Consider the following 18,405-nt stretch of genomic DNA (forward strand, 5'->3'; position numbering starts at 1 on the left):
TGCATGTGAGTCTCTTGCTGTTTCGCATGGTGAGAACCACCTTCTTCTCCTCCTTCTTGGGAGAGCAGTGGATAGAATGGAAAGGGGTCCTCTGCTCCTGTTGCTGGCTGGTGCACTGGTAGTGGTGGGGTGGTAGATGTGTATAAAGAGAGGTGGGTACTAGGGTTTTTAGAGAAGATAAAGAAAGCCCCTTGTAGAGTCTGGTTTACCTACTTTCTCTCTCTCAGGAGCTGAAGAGAGTCTGTTTATTTGCATGAAGATATGTTCATGCCAGAATGATGTTAAAAAATGTTAAAAGAATGAACAGAGCCTCTAACAATTGTGGCATAATATCAATAGCTCTAACACTCATGCCAATGACATCCCAGAAGGAGAGAAGAGATTAGCGCAATATATATCTTAAGAAATAATGCCCAAAGATTTTTCAATTTTGTGAAAGACAATTTTACAGATTCAAGAAGTTTGTGCATCTTATAAAACACGCATAGGATCTGTCTAATGAAAAGTACAAGTACTGATAGAAAATAAGACCTAAATGTGATAAGTATAAATGGAGAAATATACATAGTATTCATGGTTTGGAATGCCCAGCGTGTTAAAGATGTCACTTCTTTGATCTATAGATTCGATGTAAGCCCTACTAAAATCCCAAGAAGATTTTTATGTATATGTTTACAAGTTTATGTTAAAATGTATGTGGAAACACAAAGGACTTAAAATGGTTAAAAAAATTAGAAAAGATACATCGAATTGGATGAAAGATACTATCCATTTTTAAGGCTTCTTGATACCTACAGCAATCAATACAATAGCAAGTCCATATCCAGACACATAGACCAATGGAACTTGAAATAGGGAACCTGGAAATAGACCCATACAAATGTGATTAGCTGATTTTGATCAAAGTTACAAAAGCAATTCAGTGGAAGAATAGCCCTTTAAAAAAAAAAGATTTTGAGAGTGAGCATGCCTGCGTGGCCACATGGACAAGTGGGGGAAGGGGCAGAGGCAGAGGGAGAAGCAGACTTCCTGCTGCCAGGAAGGCAGATGGGGACTTCATCCCAGGACCTCAAGATCATGACCTGATACTTATGTCTATACGGATAATACATTATACTCATACATACAGGACCAGTCAGACATTTACACTAGGAGGAAGGAAACTAATGTCCACATAAAACCTTGGCACTATTGCCACTGAATCTTTGAAAGCACCAACAACTTGGGACGCCTGGGTGGCTCAGTGGTTGAGCATCTGCTTCCACTCAGGGCATGATCCCAGGTCGGGTAATTGAGTCCCACATTGGGCTCCCCACAGAGAGCCTGCTTCTCCCTCTAACTATGTCTCTGCCTCTCTGTCTCATGAATAAATAAAAGCTTCAAGAAAATCATCAATAACTTGAAACTTTCTAAAAATTATTTTAAATAACAGACATAGAAACCAAGGGGTTCGTTAAAATATATATATACACACTTGTATGTATACATATATACGTATATATGTCCCAAAAGTCAGCCAGCAGTTTCAAGCTTTAATAACTTCAGAAGTGCTAAGCTAAAAATGATAGACCACCATTTGAAAGTTGAACTATTTTAATTTCCTTTCTCTTATGTAGTTTTGTGAACTATAAAGAACATTTTAATTTTTTTGTTTCTGTCCCTCCAGTTGAAGACAAGCAAAGTGACAAAGAAAAATTAAAATTAATCTTTGAAAATACGCAATTAAAGTGTAAGTTATAGGCAAATAATTCAACATGCAAATTTTACTTTTAAAAACTTGTTTTATTTTTTATGTTTCTAAAATTAGTAAGCTTAAAACTGGATTATGACTTTGGGGCACCCTTGTGGACACACATTTGATCATCCCTGATGAGGGTGTTCCATCCTCTCTCCTATGACTGTATATCAAGTGTTTGTAAACATACATGTGCCCAGAAAAGCCAAGCAGTGAATTTTCTTTGCTTTTGTTTCATTTGTGCAGTAGCTTTTCCTCTCTCAGTAATAAGAATGTCTGTCCCCCAGTCAAATAACCAGGCAGGTGAACGTATTAGACAACGATACAGAGAAAGATATATGTGCATATAAGGAAAAGGATATAGAAAAATAAGTAAAACTGTTAACGAAGACTACACTGGCGGAAACTTGTGGGTGCGAGTACAGGGGAGGAAGGGTATGGATTACAATCTACCACATAGTCAGAGTCTTCAGGCACATATTCATGGATATAAGATGTCGAGGAGGGAAATAAGTTAGATGGGGTGAAAAATCTATAGCCAGGCTGGAGAGTAAGACTATGAGCCAGGTGTTCACACCTGCAGTAAATGCAAGGGATTTAAGAAGCCGCAAGCAGAACTCAAACTAGATTCTTTGTCAAGTTAGCAGTCTCCTCCCCCGAATCCTGCCAAGCTGTCATCAATCTTCTGCTCCACTGGTGAAAGCTCTAGGTAGGAGAAATGTGTTTTCCACAGTACTAACACCTCTAGCAATACCGCCCTCTTCCCCACAAGGCAATATTGCAGGGATTTTCAGAGGTGCCTGACTCTGGCAGGGTGGGGGAGAGTCAGCAGGAGCAGAGACTCTTTCCTCTCAGGGCTCCTGAGGGCCTGGTATTCCCCGCATTCCTTGGGCTTCTCACGCCTCTCTGTGGATATTTTCTCCAGAGCTGGGCACCACATTTCTCCAGGTAACTGGGAGCAGCTGCAGAGGATCAGGTACATCCATCTTTAGCCGGTCCTCCCTTGATGCTATGGGACTCATGAAAACGTCTGTACTCCCATCAGACCGCAGGAATGTGCTGGATACTGTTGTTTGAAATCTTTGGGGTGATGGGTCTGTGTTGCTGTGAGAAAACCAAAGCAGAGAAGAGGATCATTCAGTGAGGAAGGCAGCTTTTCTTATTTTTATGATAAATGTTCATTCACTCTACATGATTCAAAAGATTCAGGGCAATTCCCAGGCTCCAATCTAACTGACTTTTGGACCCCAGAAGATGAGCCCTTCCTATATCCCATTGACTAAAAAGCCATACTCTCTCTCATTCATTTTGCAACGTCTTTGCAGCTTCGTCTACATTTAACCCCTCTACTGACCTCTTAGAATAAGGCACACGCAACTGTAGCGAGAATAAAGAACAAGATATGGGAATTGTGAAACTTCATAAAAGAATATGGGGATCTTCCAGGAAGCAACACATTAAAACTTGCCAGAAATCAGGGTGCCTGGGTGGCTCAATTAAGCATCCGAATTGATTTTGGCTCAGGTCATGATTTCAGGGTTGTGAGTCTAAGCCACGTGTCAGGTTCCTTGCCGGGGGAGCCTGCTTAAGATTTTCTCTCTCCCTTCACCTCCACCCCCTCCACCCCCACCAACCCTGGTTGCTCTAAAAAAAAAAAAAAAAAAAAGCAGCCAGAAATGCCAGAAATGGTCCATAGCAGAAGAGTAGCTTCTTTGTCTCTCTTCTCCAGTTGCATCTGACACTTTAAAGGAAGCAGCCAGAACTACTAGCTCCTAGGATATATTAAATAGGAGTCCTCTGGTTGTTTCTTTCAAGTGGTTGTAACTCCCGAGCAGGTTCTTCCAGGTATGAAACTCACAACATGACATCTGAGATCTCACCCTCACCCAGGAAAAAGGTGGGACTGTGACTAGCCTTCATACTAACCCTTGTCTATCTCTGCTCTGCCCTTGAAAGGGAGGTAGGCCCAGGGCTAAGACTCCTGTGACACCTGGTTTATCTAAGGAATAATGGGCCCAGGCTTCTCTGCCCTACTTGACTAGTCTTGCCCTTACCCGTCTCCTCAAAGGCATAGGAAGGAAGCAATCTCATTAATTCATCATCCATCAAGTATTCCACCCCAAGTATATATTCCTCTGAAGAAAATTATGCATCATAGTTATTAAAGAACCCAGGGAGACATCACTGGTGGATGAACCTTTCCTCAGAACCCTGAGTCCCAGGCATCCTCGAGGTGTTCTCCTAGCCCTAGGGCCCTCACCTCTTTGACCATGTGGCCTCCAGCAGTCCCTGCTTCCAGGGAGTCTCCTTTTTTCAGTGTAGTGGTAGAGAGGATACGCTGGTGTACAATGCTCTTTAGACTGCATGTGAGTGTCTTGCTGTTCTGCATGGTGAGACCCACCTTCTTCTCCTCCTTCTTGGGAGAGCAGTGGATAGAGTGGAAAGGGGTCCTCTGCTCCTGTTGCTGCTGGTGCACTGGTAGTGGCGGGGTGGTAGATGTGTATAAATAGAGGTGGGTACGAGGGTTGTTTAGAGAAGATAAAGAAAGCCCCTTGGTAGAGTCTGGTTTACTCTACTTTCTCTCTCTCAGGGGCTGAAGAGAGTCTGTTTATTAGCATGAAGACATGTTCATGCCAGAATGATGTTCTTTCTGGCCTCGGTGTGTTCTCTTCCCAGTATTCTCCCCCCTTCTCTTCTTTGCCCTGTTCTTCTTGCTCTTCAGCCAAGCTAAGGCCAGATGGAAAGTATGGCAGCTAAAGCCCTCAGTGACCCCATGCTGGACGTGCTCCCGTAGGGCCTCTAAGCTGGGGAAGACCCGGCAGCAGCCCATGCACCTGAAGCCACTATCCAGGGCCACAAGCCATTCGGGGGTCTTGGCCCTGGAACATTCCTCCACAGCTGGAGTCTCTGCTGGGCTGTCAGCCTCCTCCTTTGCCTCTTGAGCTTCACTGTTCCAGCTGGACTCACTGCCAGTTAGGAGTTCCTTCGTACACACATGAGACGGGGTGACTTCTGTATGGACCTTTTCAGGAAAGGCCATTTCTTCTAGTCTTGCCTTCTTTGAGGGAGGCTCCTGCTCTTCCTCTGAATCACTTAAGACAGCCACCCCCCTTTTCATTTGGACATGCATGTAGTAAATTTTCATGAGCCTTTCCTTCTGTGGTTGTACTGAGGGCTCAGAGGGCTGAGTACTACTGACCAGATGGAATGGAAATGAGACATATGGAAAGGGCGAAGAAGTCTCATGTTGCTCAGATTGTCCAGGATGAGAAACATCTTGGTGTTTTTGATGGCTTCCTACGAAAGAGAATTTCAAACGTAAGACAAATAGAGTCTGTATGTGACGTCCGGAGGTGTCAAGGTGGCCATGAGAATATTCCCATGCAGATGTGTGGAGCAGAAGTCTGTACACATGTGGTATTTCGGCATTCTATGAGTGGTATGTTTTATCTGAGGTGTGTACCTGCTATAACTATGCGGGAATGTGGGTGTAGTGTGTCTTGTGGACTTGCATGTGTGTTTTGGGACACATCTGGTTGAACACTTCCTTTAAGAATGTATTTATTTATTTATTTGCGAGAGAGAGACAGAGACAGAGAGAGCAGAAGTAGAGGGAAAGGGACAAGCAGACTCCTTGCTGAGCGTGGAGTGTGACATGGGGCTGGATCTCACTACTTTGAGATCATGACCCAAGCTGAAACCAAGAGTCGGATGCTCAAATGACTGAGCCACGCAGGCACCCCTGGTGACTGTTTCTGATGTTACTCAGAGGTGACAGTGAATGAGTGTGTGCATGTGTGTTACATAGTGTGACAGAGCATGTGAACAAGTGCGGGAATAATGCTGTTTCCTGTTGACACTGTAGCTTAGAATGCCAGCAGAAGTGACCTGAGCTACTGAAATATGCCACTCTATGAAGTGCCCGAGTCTTCATGAGTGAAGTGGCATGTGGATGAGAAAGGCTGTACATGAAAGTCCATCCTCCTCAGGGTATATCCATTTTCTGCAGTTTGGCTTAGTGTGAGGGAGTTAAAACAGGTGATCTGTACAAGGGGTTGTAAAGGACTTATGGTATTAGTGTGTGAGTGGATGAGTCTGACTGTGTGAGGGAATGAAGGGACAAGGGTGTAGCTATGCCATGCCAGAGACTGGGAAAGTGAATGAGGAAGGAAGGCAAGGAGAAAAGGAAGGAGAAATGGGACCAGAACTGGTAGGAAGGAATACAGATGCAGGAGTGTGGGTGAGGATGAGTTCATGCACCTCTGAGGGGGAAGGGTGTGATGAAATGTCCACACCACTGCGGGGCTCTACTTGACCTGAAGCTACAACGGTGACTGGGTCCTCCCCCTGAAGGTACACTCCCTTTCTGTTCCTCTGCAGGGGCTTCAGTCCTAGCCCCTCTGCCCTGAAGCCCTCTTCTGCTCTCAAGGGGAGAATAAGATAAGTCAGGCTTGGGCTGAGCAGCTCAGTTGTACCTGCTATCTCTGCTCAGACGCGACCTGTGTATTTCCCTTACCGTCCTCTTTAGCGAGGATAAACTTACCAGAAGGGGAGATGCAGATGTATTCTGAGGAAGAAGACTTTTCTCCTGCAATCTCACTGCCAGGAGAGACCACATATGACTCAGGCTGAGGCACATTCTCTTGGTTCTTCCAGAATTCTGGGGAAAGGATTAAAAACAAAACAAAACACTGAGATATGGCATCTTCTGGAGTCTGTGTCAACTCAAAGAGCTACACTGAATGGATATTATTAGTTAGACATCATTACCACACATGAGACTTAACTCTCATAGAAACTAAGGTGACTTTCTTCATTGAAATGCTACGATTTTCAGGTGACTTTATCTTTTAAAACTTCACTTACTCCTAAATATAACTAAATAATAATTAGTAAAACTGTGTTTATAGTGAATGACCATGATATTATCTCGTGAGATTTCTGGACATGTGTAGAGAGTATTGGACACTTAGAACCATGCCGGTAAAACAGTATGCAGTCACTAAAGTAGGATATTCTCAGCTTGGTTTTCCTTATAGGACACTGTGCAATGAGGGGGCATGGGGTGCAATTTTATGAAGAATTCTGCATGTGTATCTCTCTACGTATGTACTGATATCTGGTATCTATCTATTAACCCTTAAAAACACACGGAGGAGGTATGGATGGATAGATAGATAGATAGAGGGCAGCCCCAGTGGCTCAGTGGTTTAGGGCCACCTTCAGCTGGGGGTGTGATCCTGGAGACCCAGGATCCAGTCCGACTACAGCCTCCCTGAATGGAGCCTGCTTCTCCCTCTGCCTGTCTCTCTCTCTCTCTCTCTCTCTGTGCCTCTCATAAAAAAATAAATATAATCTTTAAAAAAGATAGATATATAATGTACAAATGCAGGTAAAATGAATTTTCAAAGTTCCCGGGGAACCCTGGTGCTGGAAATGTTCAAATTAAGACTTCACGGTCATGGCCCAAACTTCCTTTCCGAAAATATATTTCCACATTTCTCTTAGATATTTTATCTTCTCATTCAGATCTTTTAAGAGCTTCTTCCAAAGAAGACAGGGAGGCCTCCCTGGTACATTTCTGCTTATTAATTAGGAATACAGACCTTGGACAGTCCTCGTGAGAAGGGGTCCTTTATGGCATTGCGGGGCATAGGCTCGTAATTCTAATTTTTGGCTAACATGCTGCCTCACCTCCCTGCCTGATTTCCCCCCAGCCCCTCCCACTCCCACCATATTACCTCTGTCAAAGAGCTTGTCTGCAGGAGAGATACGGGAAATATATTCTGAGTCTGAAACTTCTGCCCTCTGGCTGTGGCCTTGGGCCAACCCAGAGGGTCCAGAAAGTAGAATGTCTTCATCTGTGTTTAAGACTTCTGGGAAAGAGAAGGACAATCAGATAGATGATATCTTTGCCTCCATTAAACATTCGAGAAATACCATGTATAATAACACACACAGCACTTGTTCCCAGGAAGATTATAGTCTGGCTTCTATCCAAAGGTCTAAAATCTAGGTACCTAAAAATATTTGCTGGAATGAAATGTCTGGTTACCTAAGAGAGCATGAGAGCCCTAGGTTGTTTCCTGCAGTTGATCAGAGGCTCAAATTCTTGCCTGGCACATGGTAAGGTGCCCATATTATTTGTTATTACTACCCCATTTACCACAAGAATAAATGCAGAGCAGGTATGTCAGTACAGGTCTTCAGTCTGCCACCTGTGGTTTATGATACCGAGGTCCTGCTGCCTCCGGGGAGGGTTAGGATTTACAGGGAGGAATGACAGACTGCGATCTGTTGGCCTCCTCTTCCACATATCTGCTCCTGTGCTCCAGGGACCTCACCTGAGGGCTCTGCTGCACAGCTCTGCAGGACTGGAGACTCCAGGAGGATCCCCAAAGCTGACTCCAGACGGCACTTCCCAGCAACGGGCACAGCTCCCCTGTCAGGAGCTACGGACTGGCCAAATGGCTCAGCTGTCACTTGGCCTAGTTAGTGGTGTCATCTTCGTCATGTTCCACACACATTGTTCTGATCAGCTTTTGCCTCTATACTTACCATACTCATAAGCCTACCACTAAACTTTCCCAATTAACAGCTAAATTCTAAGTTGTTGATTGTTTTCCTAGTAAAATATGTATATTTCTGGGATCGGGTTTTACCTCTATCATGAACTTCAACACATCCCGAAAATCGCCAGTTAGTTGTTCTTCCTCTTAATCTACATTTGCAAACTCAACTTTCAGTAAATAGGTAAATTTCTGTTCCTGATAAAATAACTCAAACATATTAAGTCTCTTCCTATGTTTAAAAAGTTTATTTAAGCTTGTACCCAAATTTAACATCACAAAATGCACCTACTTTGTCTCTTAGGTCACTGGAGAGTATCTGGTAGGTCATGTTATAGGCATGAGACAAGTCAGTGTGGGGTGGATTATTTTTTAGAGACGTAGTATGTGTACCGTGTTCGGTGAGTACTGTCTGATTGTGTACGTGTCTGTCATATTTCTTCAACAATTTTATTAGGAGGCGTACGGGTGCCATGGCCATTCTACGTAAAGGTAGCATGAGCATCATATATTAGCGAATGGTACTGCATAATCCCGTATATGTAAAGGTGGTATGAGTGATCTGGGTGTCATGTACTACTGAGGTTCAAGTTGTGACATACTGTCTATTTGATTTATGAGAGAGATATGGACCTGGGTAATTTTGTGAGATCTGTTGAGATTGTGAAAGTGCTAGGATAGAGGCAAGGATAGAGGCAAGACCTCACGCGAGGTCCTAGATTGTGGAATTACCTGAGGGGCCTAAGCGACCTGGGACAGAGGAGTTTTACACGATGTTATATGATTGTGTGGCTTTGTTCACTGTTAATGTGAAATATGAAGTTCTACAAGAGTGAGATTATTTGTGTGAGTTTGAGATGATAGTATCTAAGGATGTCATTAGAGAAGGCAAACTTGAGGAATACATATGCTGCAAAATGAGTTGTGAAGGTTCAAGATGTGAGGATCTGAATTTATGAGTCTGTCTGAGAGTATAAGGAAATGGGAGCAGAGGGATGCCTGGGTGGCTCAGTGGTTGAGCACCTGCCTTTGCCTCGGGGCATGAGCCTGGCTTCCTGGGATTGAGTCTCAAGTTGGGCTCCCTGAGGGAGCCTGCTCCTCCCTCTGCTTATGTCTCTGCCTCTCTCTCTATGTGTTTCTTGTGAATAAATGATTAAGATCCTTAAAAAAATAAAAAGAAAAAGAAAAAGAAAAGAAAGAAATGGGACCAGAGAATGGGAAATGAAGAGACAAGTGTCAATAGGGTTAACTGTGAGAGGACTTTGTGCTAAGCCTAGTAGAGTATGTGATGGAATAAATATTCCTGTGTGCTCATGAGGGTTAGGAGGTTGTTGGAGAAGAATCGAAGGGTCTCTTTCAAATCTCTGCCCCTTCTTCCCCCATGAAAGGACATATGCTAAGGAGTTCAGTCCTCTCTTAGCAAAAAAGCAAAATCTACTGGTTCCTTCTTGGATGCCCTATCTGTTCTTTGCTGGCCCATTTCACACCAGCTGTCAGAGATTTGCCAACATTATGACCAACAGAATTCATCTTCTCAGGTTCACACTGAGTTTATATTTCCATTTCTCCGAGAGATCTGACATTTCTTTAGACTCCACCTTTGCAAACATGGCCCTGCACTTATGGATATTTGTCCTCTCTGAGATTCCCCTTGAATCTCCAGGCTTTGTTTTATATAGATGCAATGAACATCTCCTGGAGAGAAAAAAGACCTTGTGTTATCCCTCTCATCTGGACATGGCCTGGATCACTTTTTAACTCTCATCTATGAGTCTGTAAATAGAAATGCTCAGCTGGACCCTCAGCCATGCTTACATCTCCCTTTGCCACTACCCACCTCCAGTTCAGACATCTCGACTTACCCGTATTCTTATTCTCAGAGGCACAGGGGAGGTCACTTGAGACAACGGCACTGTGTTCTTCCTGTGAGGTACTCTCACCAGGCTGTGGAGTATCCTTTTGCTTCTTTAAGATTTCTGTAAATTGAATTAGAATTAAAAGATATATCTAGTGTTTCATATATTCAGTGCACTTGGATTGCTTCTTACTCTGTGTCAGACATTCATGGATAGTATAGTCTTTTTTCTGGCCAAAGCTCCAAAATAGAAGTATTCGACCATTTTTACTTTTTCCCAAGTGCTCATGGCTAGCTGGATATAATATATGTACATTGTCTTTATTGAGGTCGCTGCGGTGTGTCTTGAAATTGTGTCATCACAGTGTACAGTCCATATATTTTAGTATTTGTTTCCCTGACTATACATACGTCACTGTGTCTCACACATTTCATCAGAAGATGCCCATATCCTATCTGCAGAGTCCATAATGTTACCTTTAAGGCCCAAGGGACTTTGCAGATATTATTAGATTAAGGACCCTGAGATGGGAACATTATTTGGGATTAGATGACGGGTCCATATGCCGTATTTTAGACTTCTGACCTCTGGAACCATAAGAGAATACATTTTTGTTGTCCTTAATCCACTGTTTGCGGTAAATTGTTAAAGCCTTCGGTAGATGATAATAAATGCTCCACATACTCTGGACTGACTAGGGGCTTTACAAACGGGCAGGCTCTATTTACCTGATTTCCTTTCTTTTCTGAGCGTAGAGTTGTTTATTTGAGTCAATGGTGCCACCCACTCTTAGTGCAAAATAAGGAGCTTAGAATACTTGAGCTCCCAGTCAAGTTGTATGTGACTGTCATCCAGTACTTCAGTTACATCTGTTTGGTGGATTATCTGTGAATCAGTGATTCCTGGTTTGGGTGTGAAAATCATCAAACCTACTGGCATTCAATCACAGACTTCTCAGCTCACCTTCTGTTCCTGGGTTCCATTTCATCTTTCCAAATACGTTCTGTGTTTTCAAATTTTTTATCTTTTATGTTTTCTACTTTTTTATCTGAAACCTGTCTTTTTTTCACCCTTCTTTTTTTTTTTTTTTCACCCTTCTTTTCTTTATGATGTGACTGTTCTTTTCATCCAGCACATTATCTTATATGTGGATATGGTCACTGTCTGACAGATCACCATTCTTTTGAAAGACTGTGTGCTTCTCCCCAGTTGCTTTAACATCTTTGTTATTGAGGTTCTGAATATTGGCTTTAGTGTCCTTAGTTTAGTGGGGATTTATTTTTGCCATTTCTGTAACGAGCTTCCTAATAATGTTTCCAGATTCTAAGGGTTTGTATCTTCCAGAGTTCTGAAAAAAAAATCTTGGCAATTACTTCTTTATCTGTCTTACGTTCTCTGTTTTATTCTAAACAATCATTAGTTTGATATGTCATACTTTCACATTTTATCCTCATTTATCTTAATCCTTTTTTTTGTATTGCCAATGTATTGATCACTCTGATTTATATTGTAAGTAATTCCCGGCTCTAGCATGGCTCTAGCCTTCAGGTCACAAATGTTCTTTTCCTCTGACAAATGTGATGTTTAACTCATCCACATTTCTTATGATTTCTAGAACATTATTTCTCATTTCTAAAACTTGGTTTTTTAAATCTTTTTATTGATAGTGTTTTATGTTTTTACATGTTTAATAACTGTAAACATTCTTATTTACCATTCCTATTGTTCAAGTAAATGATTTTCTTTGAAGCTAAATCTTAGTGTTCATTGTGTTTGCAGAATCTACTTTAGATTATGTGTTTTGTAGTTTTGCATGGGGAGCTCATGTTCCATAAGTCATTACCTATAAGACTCTTTTACATGGATGACTAAAGATTCAGAGCTCTTTTACATCTCTTCAGTGAGAAATTACTAGAGTACTGAAATCTTTGGTTTAATTTTACATTAATTCTTTGCTTGTAGGTTTAACTGACATACAGCAATTCTGGATACATCCCTAAAAGAAATGATATTTTCCCAAAATGAATGCACGGACTTTCTCTCTAACGTCTGATAGTGAAAACTGTTTGTGTTCCTTTTGTTTTTTGTTTTTGTTTTTTTAGATTATTTACTTATTTATTCATGAGAGACAGAAGGAGAGAGAGAGAGACAGGCAGAGAGAGAAGCAGGCTCCATGCAGGGAGCCCACCAAGGCACTGGATCCCAGGTCTGGAGGATCAGGCCCCGGGCTGAAGGTGGCGCTAAACATCTGAGCCACCCAGGCTCCCCCATGAAAACTGTTTGTATTCAGTTCCTAGTGAGGATACAAAAACAAGAGACTTGGATTCCCAAATTGAGATGAGGATAAGATTATAACTGGGTCTGATGTGTACCTTTCTCCCACTAGCTGAGAGATGCTTAGCTGGGTGTCTACCAGTCTGTTCAGGCTCCCACTGCCCTAATCTTCTTGACTTTGCATGCCTTTCCTTGCTCCTTACCTGCAGAAGACACACGACTCAAGGAGGAATAGCAGGAGAAGTATTCTGATTCAGAGGATTCACCTTTTGCCCCAGGGACCAGAGTATTGTCTTCCAAAGAGGGGCCAGGTGGTGGATCAAATTTGCTTGATTTTGAGATTCCTAAAAAATTCAATATGAGTCAGAAAAACAGCTGGTTCCATTCTGTTCCCCCTCCTATACTATTCTCCCTAACGTATTCTTCCCATTCACTTCTACGGGAATACTTACTTTGTTCTGAACAGTAATCTTTTTTTTTTTTTAAAGATTTATTTATTTATTTATTTATTTATTTATTTATTTATTTATTCCTAGAGATGCAGAGAGAAAGAGAGGCAGACACAGGAAGAAGGAGAAGCAGCCTCCATGCAGAGAGCCTGACATGGGACTCGATCCAGGGTTTCCAGGATCACACCCTGGGCTTAGGTGGCCCAAAACCACTGCAGCACTGGGGATGCCCCATGAAAACTGTTTGTATTCAGTTCCTACTGAGGATACAAGAACAAGAGACTCGGATTCCCAAGTAAGAGATGAGGATAAGATTATAACTGGGTCTGATGTGTACCTTTCTCCCACTAGCTGAGAGATGCTGAGCTGAGTGTCTACCAGTCTGTTCAGGCTCCCACTGCCCTAAGCTGCCTAGACTTCGCATGTCTTTCCTTGCCCTTACCTGCAGAAAATAGATGACTCAAGGAGGAATAGCAGAAGTATTCTGATTCAGAGGATTCACCTTTAGCCTCATGGACCAGAGTATTGTCTTCCAAAGAGGGTCCAGTTGGTGGATCAAATTTGCTTGATTTTGAGTTTCCTATAAAATTCAATATGAGTCAGAAAAACAGCAGGTTCCATTCTGTTCCCCCTCCTATACTCTTTTCCCTTACCTATTCTTCCCTTTGACTTCTATGGAAATACTTACTTTGTTCTGAACAGTAATCTTTTTTTTTTAAAGATTTATTTATTTATTCCTAGAGATGCAGAGAGAAAGAGAGGCAGAGACACAGGCAGAGGGAGAAGCAGGCTCCATGCAGAGAGCCTGACATGGGACTTGATCCAGGGTCTCCTGGATTACGCCCTGGGCTGCAGGCACCCTAAACCACTGCCGCTTTGGGGATGCCCCATGAAAACTGTTTGTATTCAGTTCCTAGTGAGGATACAAGAACAAGACACTCGGATTCCCAAGTAACAGATGAGGATAAGATTATAACTGGGTCTGATGTGTACCTTTCTCCCACTAGCTGAGAGATGCTTAGCTGGGTGTCTACCAGTCTGTTCAGGCTCCCACTGCCCTAATCTGCCCAGACTTTGCATGCCTTTCCTTGCCCCTTACCTGCAGAAGACACACGACTCAAGGAGGAATAGCAGGAAAAGTATTCTGATTCAGAATATTCACCCTTTGCCTCAGGGACCCGAGTATTGTCTTCCACAGAGGGGTCAGGTGGTGGATCAAATTTGCTTGATTTTGAGATTCCTAAAAATTCAATATGAGTCAGAAAAACAGCTGGTTCCATTCTGTTCCCCCTCCTAAACTCTTCTACCTAACCTATTCTTCCCATTGACTTTATGGAAATACTTACTTTGTTCTGATGAGTAATCATGATTTATTTATTTATTTATTTATTTATTTATTTATTTATTTATTTATTCCTAGAGATGCAGAGAGAAAGAGAGGCAGAGACACAGGCAGAGGGAGAAGCAGGCTCCATGCAGAGAGCCTGACATGGGGCTCGATCCAGGGTCTCCAGGAACACACCCAGGGCTGCAGACGGCCCTAAACAGTTGCGGAACTGGGGCTGCCCATGAAAAATCTTTGTATTCAGTTCCTAGTGAGGATACAAGAACAAGAGACTCGGATTCCCAAGTAAGAGATGAGGATAAGATTATAACTGGGTCTGATGTGTACCTTTCTCCCATTAGCTGAGAGATGCTGAGCTGGGTGTCTACCAGTCTCTTCAGGCTCCCACTGCCCTAATCTGCCTAGACTTTGCATGCCTTTCCTTGCTCCTTACCTGCAGAAGACAGATGACTGAAGGAGGAATAGCAGGAGAAGTAATCTGATTCAGAGGATTCACCTTTTGCCTCAGGAACCAGAGTATTGTCTTCCAAACAGTGGCCAGGTGGTGGATTAAATTTGCTTGTTTTTGAGATTCCTAAAAAATTCAATATGAGTCAGAAAAACAGCTGGTTCCATTCTGTTCCCCCTCCTATACTATTCTCCCTAACCTATTCTTCCCATTGACTTCTATGGAAATACTTACTTTGTTCTGAACAGTAAAAAGAAAAAAATGATTTTTTAATTTATTTATTTCTAGAGATGCAGAGAGAAAGAAAAGCAGAGACAAAGACAGAGGGAGAAGCAGGCTCCATGCAGAGAGCCTGACATGGGACTCCACCCAGGGTCTCCAGGATCACGCCCTGTGCTGCAGGCGGCCCTAAATGGTTGCGGCACTGGGGCTGCCCCATGAAAACTGTTCATATTCAGTTCCTAGTGAGGATATAAGAACAAGAAACTCGGATTCCCAAATTGAGATGAGGATAAGATTATAACTGGCTCTGATGTGTACCTTTCTCCCACTAGCTGAGAGATGCTGAGCTGGGTGTCTACCAGTCTCTTCAGGCTCCCACTGCCCTAATCTGCCTAGACTTTGCATGCCTTTCCTTGCCCCTTACCTGCAGAAGACAGATGACTGAAGGAGGAATAGCAGGAGAAGTATTCTGATTCAGAGGATTCACCTTTTGCCTCAGGGACCAGAGTATTGTCTTCTCTCCCCAGAAAGCACAAACATTGTTGGAAATATCAAGTCCTCTTCCCAAGTAGGAGTCAACACTTGTAACTTCAGGGTTAGCCTTAATCTGCCTTCCCCCAACTCCCCACCACTGAACAATGGTTTCTCCTTCTAGATGTTACTTGTTTACTTTTAATTTCCATAGCAACCAGAACTACTTCAGTTTTCCATTTCTTCAGAAACAATCTCCTCAATTTAAGCATTATCATTAAACAGTGGTATATGTACATATTCTGCCCTTTTCTTGCATTTTAGATAGGAACCCCGCATTTACATTCTCATAGTCTGAGACAAAATTCTTTTTTGCTTCTGAGTAAGTAAATTCTGACTTTATACTCTCATCCCTGTACAACCAGTTTCAAGTGCTCTTTTAAAAATTTCTCCTTACTTCTATGAGCCACATTTTCTTCTTCATTAACAGGAGAAAGTACTACTGTAATACTTATAATAACATCCTATACTACATTAATGCCCTTAGGCAGAAATAAAATATAGGAAAATACAATTTCCACAGAAAGAGTACTAATCAGCCACTCACTAAGTCTGTAGTGCAGTAACCCAGAGTGACATAGAGATGGCACAGGTCTTAAGCTGCAGAGACAAGGTTTTGGTCACTTGAATTTTCTGTTGACTCTCAGAGACTATCTGAGCCCTCAGAAAGACTAGCATATATACACATCCCTCCCCCACTTCCCTTCTTCTCTCCTCCTTTCTTTAGAGGCAGTTCCTTGTCACCCTGTGCTCAGAGAAGATGCTTAACACATACCTTTTGACCTCTTGACAGTTTGGGGGGAACTTGTCCTTTCTAGATGCTTCCTTTTTCGTTTCTGCTTCATGGTTCACCTCTTCAGAGAGTGACTCCAATCAGTACCTTTCTCCCTGAAACTCAGCTCAGAGAGTCGGCTAACAATAACGAAGAATCAAACTAGTTCACTTGTACACTCACGAACAACAAATCAGTAGAGAAACTACTTCCTCACTAAATCACTGTCCTGACCAGTGCTCAACATACCAACAGGGCTATTATGATGCAAGCCAGCATCAGTGTTCTGTGACCTAGGGATTACATCAGCACACACCAGGAACCCTGCTGCTACTCACAGGATTCAAGGACTGCCACAACTCAGACTAGAGCCATTGCTTTCATCCACTGGGAACTATCATCAACTTGAATTTGTGTATCTTGCACTTGACATCAAAACAAGAGAAAAGAGGACTTGGATTAACTAAAGAACATTCTTTCTTGTGTCTACAGTAACCACATCATTGAATCTCCCCACAGAGAAGGCAATACCTGAGAGAACTAGGGTTTAACCATGCCTGAATGATAGAAAACAATTCACATTAGATCTTATTAGTAATATTATTTAACTTATGTGAAACAGTTATAGCTTTGGTATATGTGAGTGTATAGGTGTGGATTTGAGGGCATTTCATAATTCTATACAACCCTAAAATGTTTTGGATTTTCCCCCACCACTGGGAATAGGCTCGTGTATTTTTACAACAAGCCACTGTCTCTTTTGCTATTCTTTTCCTAATTATTTCCCAAGAGGTTTGGAGAAAGGGAAAACCCCTAGATTTACATTCCCTGGCCCTCATAATGAATCCTCTTCTGGTCAAGCCTACAAGTCTCATTCTCCAGGCATCTGTTCCAGGCCCCAGTCTATGTCCTCTGGAAACAGCTGGGCTCTGTACAGAGACCAAACTCTGTGGTTAGCTCCATCCCACCCCCCATCCACCACTGCATACACCCCCCTCCCTCAGGGACAATCTGTATTTACCTTTATTTATCAGTTACACTAGAACCAGGCCATGGTCTCGAGCCTCCTTCAGTCTTCTCTGGCCCCAGTGGGTGCTGCCTCTGTACATTCCCTTCACTTACTAGGGGCTCAGCCTCTTAGAGTCACTGAATGGCAGGCACATTCATCAAGAATGCTTAGCCTTCTTACCGATCAGAAAAAGTAAAAACAAAAATTAGATACTATTTTACATGTATCACATTGGTAAAAGTTAGGTCAAACTGGTCAAACTATACACATGATTATAAGGATATGGGTTTAAAAAAAAACAAATCTTCATGATCTAAAATGTCTTCTGCAGCCATGCTGAAGAACAATTAGTCAACATATTATAAAATTAAATAAGCATATAAGCCATGATCCTATAATCTCATTCTTTAAAGCGACCATTGCAAGGCTGATACTAATACCATTATTTATACTAGCAGGGAGCTGTCATGTTAGTTTAGTTTCCAACTTCAGAGGAATGGGTAAGCAAAGTGTGGTAGGGACATATGACAGAATTCATTGCCAGGGATAGAAGTCAAGCCCCTTAAAATACATGCCTACAGAGCAGAGCACCAGGAAGGAACTGGCAATCAGAGATTAAAACAAAAAGAAAAACAAAACAAAACATAATCAATGAAATAACCACAAATATTTCCTTGACCAGACTAGTGACTAAGGAGATTCATGAAATTAAGAGTGAATACACTTTGGAATGAAAAAAAAAAAAAAAAAAGAAAGAATTCCACCCAAAAGTAAAATGGCTCAGATTATGTCCAGATCTAAGGAAGAATTGTTCTAAACATCCTTTACTGTGTTAATTCCCTATGTCTGCTACAGTAAAATAGAAGAAATTAGTGGCTTAAAATAAAAATTTATTATCTCACATACAGTTCCAGAGGCCAGAAGTCTGATTCGGATCTCACAGCCTGAAATCAAGGTGTTAGTGGCACTGGTTCCACCCAGAGGCTCCAGGGGAGAACCTGTTCTCTTTTCTTTTCCAGGCTTTCGAGGCTGCCTGCATTCCTTGGCTCTTGTTCCCTTCCTTCATCTTCAAACACATCGCTTCAACAACCGTTTCCATCGCACATCGCTATTCAATTTTTCTCTTACTCCCCTCTGCTAAGGATTCTTTTTATTATATCAGCCCCACACAGGCAATCCAGAATATTTCTCTCTC

The 18,405-nt window shown here is 42.3% G+C and overlaps 2 protein-coding genes across 7 annotated transcripts in view; both read right to left on the reverse strand.

Moving 5' to 3' along the window:
* LOC140642017 (tRNA-uridine aminocarboxypropyltransferase 2-like) overlaps nucleotides 1-18,405 on the reverse strand; it is a 397,678-nt gene that overhangs the window by 277,472 nt on the left and 101,801 nt on the right. The gene's annotated exons all lie outside the window — the stretch shown is intronic.
* On the reverse strand, nucleotides 1,762-16,456 carry LOC140641208 (uncharacterized). 6 transcript variants are annotated; one of them, XM_072840666.1, is made up of 11 exons: nucleotides 16,205-16,456; nucleotides 15,323-15,412; nucleotides 14,662-14,802; nucleotides 13,983-14,123; nucleotides 13,326-13,463; nucleotides 12,638-12,778; nucleotides 10,167-10,280; nucleotides 7,477-7,608; nucleotides 6,279-6,395; nucleotides 3,996-5,032; nucleotides 1,762-2,839 (listed from the first exon to the last, which is right to left on the reverse strand). In XM_072840666.1, exons 1-10 carry the CDS (start codon nucleotides 16,272-16,274, stop codon nucleotides 4,347-4,349), a joined length of 1,770 nt encoding a protein of 589 aa, XP_072696767.1. In that variant the 5' UTR covers nucleotides 16,275-16,456; the 3' UTR covers nucleotides 1,762-2,839; nucleotides 3,996-4,346. The 6 variants fall into 6 exon arrangements, with proteins under 6 accessions (XP_072696767.1, XP_072696766.1, XP_072696768.1 ...); XM_072840665.1 differs by having other exon boundaries at nucleotides 7,477-7,611; XM_072840667.1 differs by lacking the exon at nucleotides 13,326-13,463 and having other exon boundaries at nucleotides 7,477-7,611.

Source organism: Canis lupus, chromosome 10 (genome assembly GCF_048164855.1).
Source record: "Canis lupus baileyi chromosome 10, mCanLup2.hap1, whole genome shotgun sequence".
NCBI lineage: Eukaryota > Metazoa > Chordata > Mammalia > Carnivora > Canidae > Canis > Canis lupus.

What these genes read in the sequence shown, in the direction of transcription:
- LOC140641208 (XM_072840665.1), bottom strand. Translation starts at nt 16,274, where the DNA reads ATGAAGCAGAAACGAAAAAGGAAGCATCTAGAAAGGACAAGTTCCCCC. An exon ending in CAGTCATCTGTCTTCTGCAG is followed by an intron (nt 14,803 to 15,322) that starts GTAAGGGGCAAG and finishes TGAATTTTTTAG; the next exon opens with GAATCTCAAAAACAAGCAAA. An exon ending in GAGTCGTGTGTCTTCTGCAG is followed by an intron (nt 10,281 to 12,637) that starts GTAAGGAGCAAG and finishes TTCAATTTACAG; the next exon opens with AAATCTTAAAGAAGCAAAAG.